General features: G+C 33.7%; 2 protein-coding genes across 2 annotated transcripts; one reads left to right on the plus strand and one right to left on the minus strand.

Moving 5' to 3' along the window:
• The first annotated feature begins 361 nt into the window (after positions 1-361).
• On the plus strand, positions 362-2,960 carry LOC138323350 (leucine-rich repeat-containing protein 20-like). Its single transcript, XM_069267927.1, has 4 exons — positions 362-486; positions 856-999; positions 1,331-1,498; positions 2,401-2,960. The coding sequence occupies exons 1-4, from the start codon at positions 399-401 to the stop codon at positions 2,556-2,558; spliced, it is 558 nt and encodes a 185-aa protein (XP_069124028.1). The 5' UTR covers positions 362-398; the 3' UTR covers positions 2,559-2,960.
• A 424-nt stretch (positions 2,961-3,384) lies between these two features.
• LOC138324343 (protein starmaker-like) lies at positions 3,385-7,709 on the minus strand. Its single transcript, XM_069269417.1, has 2 exons — positions 7,313-7,709; positions 3,385-6,086 (listed from the first exon to the last, which is right to left on the minus strand). Exons 1-2 carry the CDS (start codon positions 7,410-7,412, stop codon positions 3,385-3,387), a joined length of 2,802 nt encoding a protein of 933 aa, XP_069125518.1. The 5' UTR covers positions 7,413-7,709.
• Positions 7,710-12,353: the final 4,644 nt, after the last annotated feature.

Genomic DNA, 12,353 nt, shown 5'->3' on the forward strand with positions numbered 1-12,353 from the left:
CTTGTCATATGTTGTTAACAGTGTTTACTCAGTGAGATGCTGTATATATCAGTCAAAAGGTTAAACTTGATTTTTTGTCTGGCCTTAGATGGGATTGTTTCCTGGCGATTTTAACTGTTTTAATCAGAAATATCGCCAGCATGTAACATTATGCCACAAATGATTGTTTGGTTGCAGGAACATTTCCAAATTGATAGACAAATCAAAGTAAACGTCCCAAATGACACCCCAACATTATTGCGTAACGTAACTTTACAAAGCATGAAATACAATGAACTTTCATAAATTAAAATACGTCCCTTACATAGAAAAGGAAACAGAAAAACGAAACGTCCATGCAGCATCTCTGTAACCTTGGTAACGCACTGAAATAATGAGTTATTTATAGACTAGGCGTTATGGCGACCGCGGTGGAGAGGAAGGCAGCAGCAGAAGTTGCTGAAATCGCTAGACGTTTACAAGAAGCCAAGGGAAATGGTGTCCTGAGTAAGTTTTATATCATATAGTGTTAGGAGTCCATTATGGTGGACTTGTGAAATAACAAAACACCTGCATTTATTGGTAATGTGTACAACTGCCTAGTAAAAAATTTGTTAAGATTGTTATATTTATAGTAACAACTGAGCTACACGTGAGGTGCATACGCCAACATCAACTACACACGTGTTAGTGGTATACATACTTCACTTAGTCTGTAGATGTGTCGATACAGTACTGCTTGTATTTATGTTTATTGTTACTTGGCATTTTCCATCATGACACGAGTTGTCAAAGATATCACAATCTTATGAGGAATGCTAGAGTTGTCCAATTCAAAATAAGTATGTATTTTTATGTAATTATGTACTGTTGTAGATTTGTGTGACTGTGGTCTGATGAAGATACCTGATGCTATTTACATGGTATTAATGGGTACGCCCATACAAGGATGTGATCTATCAAAGAACCAGTTACAAAAAGTGCCGCCAAAGTTACCCGCCAAATTCAATCAACTCCGAGGTATTAAATAATGTCTTAAATATCTACTGGTTTACTGCCGTGGCATCGATGTATTTCTATCAGAAAAGTTTATGTCATAAAATCTCTAAATAGTTAATTAAATTATTGACGAAGAATACAATACGTATTGCATAAAATATACCTGAGGACAAAAGATAACGTTTTATCAGCATATGTACTGTGCATAAAGAAACTGTACTTTTTGTAATTACAAGACAATATTGCAACAAGAAACAATGGCCGTTATAGTATTGCACAACAGTATCCAACAATTAAAAAATCATACACCGTATTTAAGAAATTCATGTCGTTGTTTGTGTAATTGTTTTAGATCTGAATCTCAGTGGAAACTCCATATCAGAGTTACCAGGAGAAATCCTGTTGATGTCGGAGTTGAACTGTTTAGACCTATCATCAAATCGCCTCCGTGAAGTACCACAACCTGTTTACAGTCTTGCCAATTTAAAGGTTCTGAGGATAATGAAAAACGCTATCTCAGGTATGTACTCCTACTTGTCATGAGTGCAGATCTCACAGTGCATGCAGTCTGTAAATCCGATTCCGTTAAAAAGTGACGAAAAAATACATACCATCGTCATAAGTAAGACATTCATCAGGAAATACTGACACAGATACCGTACCACAATAATCAATAAATGACGCCATAATACCATAACTTCATGGATATTTTTATAAAGAAGTGTTGGTCCGAAGAAGAGTACTATAGTGTTGCACATAAACAGTTTTGATGAAGACTTATAGATTTGACCCACAATAGAAATAAAACCCATTCTATATCTCCGTTTAACGAGGGAAAATATAAGCAAATACCTTTGTATGTTGACCTCTGTAAAAGGTCATGGAAAACAGAACCAGGTGCTCCGGAATGTAAGCGTTCTTTACTTCACCGACCACACTCGTCAAAGAAATCCAGATCAAATGCCCGCTAAGTCATGGAACCAAATGACATTGAAACGTTATGGCATAACAATGACATAAATCGCCTAATATCCGACATCATAAACACTTATCTATCTAAGACCCAATCATTAATTTTTTTACGATACAATTAGTTACTGTGAATCCAAAGAATCGATTTGTTACAAAAATGCATTCATTATAAGGTTGCATCATCTAAAGCAGTTTCGGAGTTTTAATTCTATCATAGTCAGCAAGAATAGTTTTTACAAGTCTATTTTTATTCATAAAATACTATTATAGTAGCTATTACATGTATATTTTTATCTGTTGTATTTATATTTTAGATGCTTGTTATATTTTTGTCAATTTCTTGATTTAATTGTTTTACTTAGTAAGATTGATTGTATTTATTTTGAGGCGTTGCTTTTGATTTTGTCATGATGTGTCAGAAGAAATTACTTTCATTTGTTTCACTTTCAGAAATTGATGTTGGCAAACTACTTCAAATGCCTTCTCTCCAGGAAGTTGATCTCAGGGGCAACCCCCTGTCACCGGAAGTCAAGGATAGCCTGCTCGAGACAAGATTCCACGTTCAATTTGATGACATCGATGATGAAGAAAGCATGAGCGTGGATTGAATCATGGTTTATATTATATTTTGAGAAAATGTGTTTTGTCTGCTTGCATCTCCATGAACAAATGTGAAAAAGTTTCCTACAGTCGATCATCAATCGTTATATTTCTTACTATTACATTGTACGTTTAATTTTTTATGTGATTAACTTAAAATCTTGTCTGAGTAAATATTTAAGATTCCACTTCCATGCTTTTTGAACAATTATTTGATTTACGATTTCCATATATGTTCTAAATTAAATGATTGACTTATTTATCACGTTTATAAAAATGCTATTTATCTGCAATAATCTCCATCTTTATGTTTTTAAAATGCTTTTTATTATGTAAATATAAATTTTTGTTAACGTTATTGATGTGTTGATGCCATAAATAAGATATTTATCAAATGGTCTATATCTGTGATGTTGAGTATTATAAATGTAAATATAGTTTACCTTTATATAAATCTTTATCACACCAGCTTTTAATGTAACTGTTTTTGTTAATAAATATTTCATTTATTGACATTCATGTTCTGTTTATGAAAGTAAATATAATCCTCGACAATTTTAACCCTTTATAATCCGAAAAGAAGAAACATCTTTCTGTTTTTTAAAAATCAATCACTAAAAGTAAAATTGACAATAAAATGACGACTTTTACCACATTCGATTAATTTATTATAAAGATTTCATTAAAGCTTTTTATCAAATTTCTCACTACAAACGTTGAAATGCAAATGTATTCTTCACCTGTTACGGGTACTAAATACTGCCAGAATGATTCCGTCACACGATGGGCCATACAGCCGCTATGTATTTAGTACCAATGTGTCCATGCTGATAGTTACACTATCACTGGATTACCTCCACCTTGAAGCGACTCCACTACCATGTCATCAAACATGTCTGGATTGTTGACATATCCATCCATTGTCTGGTCATACGTTGACCCAATAACAACGGGTTGTACACTATCAATATCATTAGATAAATCGTTTGGCAAATCATAGGAATCCGGCCCAGTTTCATATACTGCTAAATTTTCTTCATTTTCATTTGAATTTTCTTTACTCTCCTCGCTTCCAGAATTACCCTCGATTTCATCGACCACCTTTTCAAGGAATTCATCTGAACTTTCGTCATCAGATTTTTGGAATCCTAGTTTTGCTAATAATTCGTAGTTAATTTCATCGCTGTCTCGGCTGTCCGCACTGACTCCCATGATTTCACTCAATTCACCCAGCACTTGATCCGGATCATCAATACCAGATAGGTCTATTCCGAATTTTTCGTTGACATGACTTTTCAATGCATTAACAAATTCTTCCTCATCATCATCTTCCTCCTCTTGGTCATCGTCGTCATTTTCATCATCATTTGTGTCGTCATGGAATGTCTCCTCCGATACATCATCGGGAATATCGTCTACGACATCCTCATCGTCGTCGTCATCCTCCTCCGATAAGTCTACTTCATTTGAGTGTAAGTCATCGTCATCCGTTTCATCATCATCATCATCATCATCATCATCATCATCATCATCACCATCATCATCACCATCAGTTTCATCACTCGAAATATCTTCTTCTTCATCATCATCATCATTATCATCATCATCATTATCATCATCATCATCATCATCAGTTTCAGCACTCGAAACATCTTCCTCCTCAACATCATCATCTGCAGCTACATCCAATTCGTTTGATTGCATATCATCATCGTCATTAGCCTCGTCATTTAGTGATAATTCTGAACTAACATCATCTTCCATCGCCATTGTCTCCTCTTCATCTACCTCGTCTTCGTCAGTATTGTCATCATCGACTGCTTCTGCAGATAATTCTGCATCGTCGCCGTCATTGTCTAGATCAGCCTCTGAAAATACTTCCGCGCTTTGGGTATCCTCATTTTCAACGTCATCTACTGCGACTTCATTTGATTTAATGTCATCAACATTTCCAACTAACTCATCTTCCATAGCGTTTAAATCGTCATTGTCGTCGTCAATGTTTTCTTCGGTACTGTCTTGTGCTAATACTTCAGCCTCATTATCTTTATCTATAGAGTTGTTACCATTTTCCTCCTCTTCCATGTCATCAACATCTTCTTCCGAAGGTTCTAGTTCAGCAATTTCTTCCTCGTCTACATCATTTGCAACATCTTCATCGTCATCTTCCAAAGGTTCCCTTTCATCATTTTCTTCATCATCTGCAACATCGTCATCCTCGTCTTCCAAATGTTCTATTTCATTATCATCTTCATGATCTACATCATTTTCATCATCTCCATCATCGTTATCCAAAGATTCTGTCTCATTTTCGTTTTCGTCATCATCATCATCATCATCATCATCGTTATTTTCACTTTCGTTATCCGCATCAATATCAACATTTGACATATCGTCGTTTAGACCGTTATAAAAATCGTCATCAACATCGTCATCTACATCATCTTTTTTATCGTTTTCATCAACGTCATCAGTTTCATCATTATCTTCATCATTGTCATTATTATCATCATTTACATCATCATTGGTACTGTCGTCTTCATTCTTTGTATCCAAACCATCGTCGTTATCGATGTCATTATCAAGGTCATCGTTTGTATCATTATCAACGTCGTCAGCGCCATCCTCTTCTTTGTCACCATCTTCATCATTTGTGTCAACACCATCATCAATATCGTTGTCTTCATTAATATCATTATCACCGTTTACATCGTCGCCATCATCATTTGTGTTATCACCATCTAAATCGTCACCGTCTGCATTTGCGTCGTCATTATCATTATCATCATTTACATCGTCACCATCGTCAATTGTGTCATTAGCATCGTTTAAATCGTCACCGTCTTCATTTACGTCGTCATTATCATCATCATCATTTACATCGTCCCCGTCTTCATTTGCGTCATCATCATTCAAACCATCGCCTTCTGATTCGACATCATCATCTTCATCATCGTTTACATTATCCTCCTCATTTGTATTATCGTCATCATCTGATGTGTCATCTTCGTCATTTTCATCGTCAGCCTCAGTGTTTAAATCTTCATTGTTTACACTACCAGCTACGTCAGTATCCAGTGTAAGGGCGCCTTGATCAACTGGTAATACATTAGGAGCTTCTGGATCTTCCAGAAGATCCGTTTGCATGGCTTGTATTTCAGCTTCTAACTTGGACTGAGAAGGACTGATTTCAGTATGGCTTGGTTGCCCTGTATGGGACAGCACGTATTCTGGCTGAGCCCCAAATCCAAGCGTCGGTTGTGATACAGCTGCATTATCTGGTTCCGAGAGTGAAACAGTCTTAGCTGGACTCAACTGGCTCCCAACGTAATGCTGTTGACCGTCTGATCCCCGAACAGACATGGGCTGATCACGGAAGAAGAAATTATTGCTTCTTTGGAAGCCAATCCTTCTCAGATTTCTTTTCCCGAGTGAAGTTGCTTGTGAAACAGAATCTTGTTGTTTATATGTCGGTTGACTTTGGGGTACATCTTGTGTCTGAACGAAGCTCTGTGACTGGTCTGCTGTTGCAACAACTGAAAAGAAATAAGATTTATCTTTAAAATTTATATTAATTTTTTCATTATACAAAAAAATGTTTTTAGTAAGTATACTTTAATTAGCATTTTTAGTTGTCATAGAATGATTTCAAAATTCAAAGTACACATATAGTTCTTTTCCATGTGTAGGTTGCTTTATATTTGGATGGGGTACAGCAAGAGTGATAATTTGCCATTGGGCTTTAAAATCTGTCCTCTGTTCATGAAACCTATAACAAATTTTAAATGACGCCGCACCTGTGATACAAGTATAACGCGTCATAGGCATTGACAAGCCACGTTATAAACGTGTGAAGGAGATTTGATATTGGCCATGGATGGTATCAAAGGTCCTTCACAGCCTCCCATAAACATGTTATTCTGTCTGATATACTGATATTTTTTCTACCTATTTTTCAATATTGATAGTAAACTGCCGATAATAAACGTCAATATGGCCTATTGATTTATTAGGTAATATATTACTCCTGCTTCCTTGTGTGTTCCTCTACTGCTAATTAGGTAATTAGCGGTCAAGTCAAAGGGCAAATCACATACGTATCAGGAAACTACGCATATTTTATCTTGTTTGACTTTATCGTCGGTTTTTTCTTTTCTTCAATTTTGCAAACAAACATATGTCAATAAAAATGTTTTAAAGCGATCGAAGGCCTACATTAAATTATCCGTAGTCTTGTCTTTGTCTCAATCTGTAATTCACATATTTTCAAACTTTCAGATACACATTTGTTCTATTTTGGGTTTAGTTTAAATTATTAAATAAATGTAATCATTAAAAATTAGGCTGTTGTCCGAGCTATTTTAACATTCGATAGCATCTTTAAATCAGTCTTTAAATCAGTCTGCAGTCAATGTGCATTTTATCAAAATTATCTGATCTTCTGGATAGGTATAATATTGATTATGTCATATTTTTGTGAGCGTAAAGCCACAGATTTTCGCGCCCACACTAATGACCTTACCGATCTACGTACCCTCAAAGACAGATACAGACAGACTATTGAAAGCCTAAATTGGACTGTAGCCTTATCAATTTCAGTTTCCATACATAGCAATTTTTGTTGAATATTTAAACAAAAATATATCTATTGCAACAAAATCGTATATTTTACACCAAATTATGAACTGTAAAATAGTTTTTTAGTGCTGTAGAATTTGCAGGATGTTTGGTGAAAACATGGCATTAGTAATTATTGTTTTACCTGGATCCACCCAGTCTGACACTGACTGCTGCTGCACTGGCAAAGCCGAGACCAGAACCCCGAGGAACCCACACACACACAAGCACGGAAGGATGGACATGGCGAAAGTCTGAAATATAAAGTATTACAAACTGTAATAGGAAATAAGTACGGCAGTAAGAATGTAACAAACTTACGAATTGAATTAAACCAATTGAATTTGGCCACATCATCTTACTACTAAGTACATTGTACCTGCTTATTTTACCTTAAATTTTATTTTGTTACGTCAATTTCATATACACGTACATTTAGGAAAATGTGAACTATATATTAGGAAAATGCCTTATAGTGGCTCTGTAATATGAAATTATCACATGTAATAAAAATTGTACAATATTTTGTGAAAAAGTATGCAATGAACGTTTTACTGCAACCTGACAAAATAAGATATACTTAATCTATGTATTACACAAATAATTTACATTGTATAAGGAAACGTGAAATAAAAACGATTGTTGAGCAGGTTTAACGTACCGTCACGTAATCGTTTCCGGGTACGAGCATCAAAACAAGATATTAGATACTTTTTATACTATCTGCAAAGTCATAAACCTTGACTGCTGTATTAATAATTACTCAAGTTTGCCTAATATAAAATATATTACTCACAGTGTAAAGCTTAAACACTGTAACACGCTACTTAATGACTACAGTCCTATTTGAATACTGTTACTGTTTGTGTTTTTAATTTAGGTCTTTTTGAGTGTGACAAGAACATTAAGCCATTTTTTAAACCTATCTTTCGATTATGTAGCATTTTTGTACAGATTCTAAAGTAACCAGCTGATTCATAGATTAATTTTTGATCGAGTTGTATTATTTCACATTTCTTATATTAGGTATGTTCAGTCTAAGACAGCTTAGTAACTGTCCTTAGTACAAATTTAGCACTTGCTTCTTTGCTATCAAATCCATTAAATGATAGTTGTATCTACTTAATTTTGTATGACATTATTTATTTGTACGAATTACTACAACTGGAAGTTTGATCAACTGGATGAGAAAGGAGAAACTCGTATGATAGCCGTACGAATTTAGCAAAGGATTTAAAACCATCCCAATTGAATGCTGTACGAATTCACACAGAAAATTCCATATTTTATTATCAATATGAATACGATTATTTTTGCCCGATTGTTGGACAAAATATACAATGCATCATCTTATTATTTCTGGTAGTAAATTATGCTTAATAAAGACCATGCCCTCTGACATACACCTGACGGGATTATATACGTGGACTGTATACGTGAATGAGGGACAGAATGCAGATTCTTTAAACTAGTAAGAACAAAGGAAACCACATTGCAGCAAGTCACAGACATTCGTGTAAATTACTACTGATATTACGAAGCAGAATCCTTTTGACACTTTTCATAGCTTAAAAGATGTAAAACGTCATGCCAACATATCTTTAAACAAAAATACTGTGTCATGAAATCACTGAATACAAATGATGTCCTTGATAATAATTACACTTGACCTCTGACTTAAGGTATGTACATTTATCGTACCTGTACACAGGTGAAATGATTAGGTGTTCGTGCTGTGGTATTTAAAGGTCAAGTCTTTCCTATTAGTGAGAGGAAGGCTTCATATTTTTTGTATTATGGAACATTTGCATGTGGAAAGGAAAAGTTATAGGTGACATTCGATCACGATATGTCAGTAGTAATTGTTTTCTGACTTAGTAGTTATTATCACCTCTTTTCCGGCTATGATTCTTCAGTTTTTTTTTATTTAAATGAATTGAAAATAAAAAATGAATGCATTTCAACTACCTAAACAAAATAAACAATTAGCACGTCAACTTAAACTTGATTTTGAGAGGACAACAACACTATTTCGTATGCAATTTATGAAATATTTCATATGGAAGAACCTATTAAATTGCTTCTTTTCCGTTACATTTGCACATATATCTCCGTAGGAGGTCTCAACTAATTTCATAGACACCTGTCATCTCATTTATAACACTTGATTGACTTTGTTAAGATAAAGATAGCCGATTCTAATTTGTAAACTCTATTGATACATTAACTTAATTTTGTTATCTTGTTATTTTGTGATATTATTATCAATTAACAAGTCACTGTTTGTTTTATTTCCTGTGTATTGTTATTTTATGTCAATCACGCCACATAACTTTCATACGTTTTAAAAAAAATAGTATATTCTAGTAGCTTAATTAAATAATAGATTCACTTGCGCACTACATGTATGAACATTTTGTAATTTCTTTATTAAACATTATCCTGAAACAATTAGTTATTGATTAATTATTCAAATTTACTGTTAAAGTTTGATATACTTTTTGAAAATTCCTTGATATGCTCTTAGATAAGGATTTAGTTGCTACTTATTATAAACAAGTTTACTTCTAAGGATAAATTATTCTCTTACCCCGGACAGGGATATCCGCAATTCTACCAGTGTGAGATTTCACCCTAGGGTAAAGACAAACTACATTATCTTTGCACATTCTCACATAGAGTAAGAGAAAAAGAATCATTTCATTCTCTTTGGGGCGAGACAGGAGATCTCAACCCTCGGGGTAAGATTCTTTAGCTGTCAAAAAATCGGCAAAGCCTCGTGTTTGACAACTTCAGAATCTATTAAGACTCTATTAGTCCTACAAGCATGAAATTTCTTGACGGGAATATAGTTAGAAATAAAATGGTCGATACAATATATGACGATAATGCCAAATCCCCATTCTAGATAAAATTTGAATACCGTATCCTTAAGAGTTTCTGACAAGTACAATCCAACTGGAAAACAACGAATCGTTTGATTTTGCAGAAGCAACTATGACATTTGATGACTTATCACCATATATTGTCATAATAAGTATCCTGGTATTTTGCTCCTGGAAACAAATGCACTACATCTGTATCTTTGATATTAACTTATTCGTGAAATAATAGATGCCTAAGTATTTTTATCCTATGTTCTCAATAGTTACACCCTTACTGTTGATATGTTGCCATAGTTTAAACTACTAATATTAAAATGTTGTATAGTGAATTAATAAGCTAGTATTCGTACGAATTGCCCTAGTACTACTGATATCAGCCGGCTAGTACGTTTAAATTTATCAATCTTTTATTGCGTTCATTTTTTCATGATTGATATATTATATATAATGGTACATGTATTAATATTGTTGATGCGACACGATTTTTTCCATGGCTTCGTGTCATTAATCTTTTTGCGAATAAATAAGTGCTTCATTTTTAAAACAAATGAATTAAACATTTAATAGCTATCGAACAACAAATGCCATAAAATATTTTACAATATTTATTTTCCTGGACGCATACCATTGACATGTATCGATGTAATGTGATGTTAACATGTCTAGACACTGTCGCATGTCTGGAAACTTAAAAAGAGCGACTTCAGATTTGTCTAAATAATATGTTTAATTTCTGGTGAAATATTTCATACTTAAAATATTAAAAATAATGACAACCTTACAAAGGTGCAAAATAATTAATTTGGCAAGATTTACAAATTATACGTGGTACCACATACATTTACCAGAAATACGGAATCAAAATGACCCTTTAAAGGTTTAGAATGCATTGTAAATTTGTTCTTAAGTAAATATAATTTATTTGGAGTATTTTATGGAAAACATTGTAGTAACTTGCCTCGGCTGAAAAACACACAATTTTAATAGACATGGGTCTACTAAATCTATAATAAACTAGATTGTTTCCAGAAAAATTATGAATGTTGCAAAATAATGTACAAGCAACTTTTTTCAACATCTGAAAAAAAATCATTTAAATATTAAATTTGATTTTTTGAAAAATTAAAGTGAATTGAAAGATAAGGAAGTTAACTTACCTGTTAGATGTGGTATATAGTCCGTGATCAGTGGTACTGGTCGCCCTACCTGTACTTACCCTAGGGGATCTATACCTATATATACATGTGTGGTTACTAATGCAATCTTACCTGATAGGTTACCAGGCTATGACGCGCTAACGAGCTCACGAGACGGTCGATGACTAAATGGTCCTCTAGTGTAGTATGACGTACCCCGTAATGTGCTTTTCCGACAAAACCCGAATTTGAATCAAATTTGATTGTTTTATGTCAAAAGAAATATATGTATTACAAACTCGATGTTGAAATATTAGTGATAATTCAATGAATAATATTATATTGACACTTCGCTATTGAAAAAAGCATTTGCATATGAAAATTAATTCCACCTCTGGTAAATTGAATCCATATTAACGTAATTTTTCGTCTCAGTTTTTATGTTAAATGATATTTAGGGTATGAAGCCCACCAACCATAAAGGGTCCGATTGTCGTTGAGAGCTACGTCATCGCATCTTAAATAAAGCTTAGTCTGTATTTGAGGGTGCTTTGATATTTTGATAAAATGCAGGTTAAGCCGACTATATATAGTACTGGTATTACTGTCCACTACTGTTTAATAGAAATAATAACAGATGTTAATAATAATGAATAAGGAAAAACGATAGCAAACTGGATGTGGATTTTTTCAAGTTGTCAGCGTCAAAATTTTTGCGTACAACCCAAGCACGGATATAATTTCTGTGAGGGAGTATCGTTTTGTCGTATTATTTTCTGTGTCTAAAGTTCAAAATTCGAATCGGTAACAAATTATCATCTCGCTTAATCCTGAAATGTGCACACCTAAACCGAAACGGTAATTAAATCTTCAAATGCAACCTTTGAGCCCAGCGATATACATTTTCTGATGCTGTTCATGGTTTTTTTGGGTTTTTTTCATAGAAACAAATTAATTCTTGCTTAGAAAACATAGTGGGCCTTTAATTCATTATGCTTAATAAAAGTAGGTACTTAATTATGTGTTAGACGAACATCGTATAATTCTATCTTCTATAATATTACCTAGAAACAAATTAATTCTTGCTTCGAAAACATAGTTGGCCTTTAATTCATTATGCTTAAAGATGCTCCACCGCTGACAAATGGTATTTTTTCACTGTCAA

This window comes from Argopecten irradians, chromosome 5, assembly GCF_041381155.1.
Source record: "Argopecten irradians isolate NY chromosome 5, Ai_NY, whole genome shotgun sequence".
Classification (NCBI taxonomy): domain Eukaryota; kingdom Metazoa; phylum Mollusca; class Bivalvia; order Pectinida; family Pectinidae; genus Argopecten; species Argopecten irradians.

Coding starts and splice junctions, on each gene's coding strand:
- LOC138323350 (XM_069267927.1), top strand. CDS start 399: ATGGCGACCGCGGTGGAGAGGAAGGCAGCAGCAGAAGTTGCTGAAATC. Junction 487..855: donor CAAGGGAAATGGTGTCCTGA/GTAAGTTTTATA, acceptor GTACTGTTGTAG/ATTTGTGTGACTGTGGTCTG. Junction 1,000..1,330: donor CAAATTCAATCAACTCCGAG/GTATTAAATAAT, acceptor TAATTGTTTTAG/ATCTGAATCTCAGTGGAAAC.
- LOC138324343 (XM_069269417.1), bottom strand. CDS start 7,412: ATGTCCATCCTTCCGTGCTTGTGTGTGTGTGGGTTCCTCGGGGTTCTG. Junction 6,087..7,312: donor GTCAGACTGGGTGGATCCAG/GTAAAACAATAA, acceptor ATTTCTTTTCAG/TTGTTGCAACAGCAGACCAG.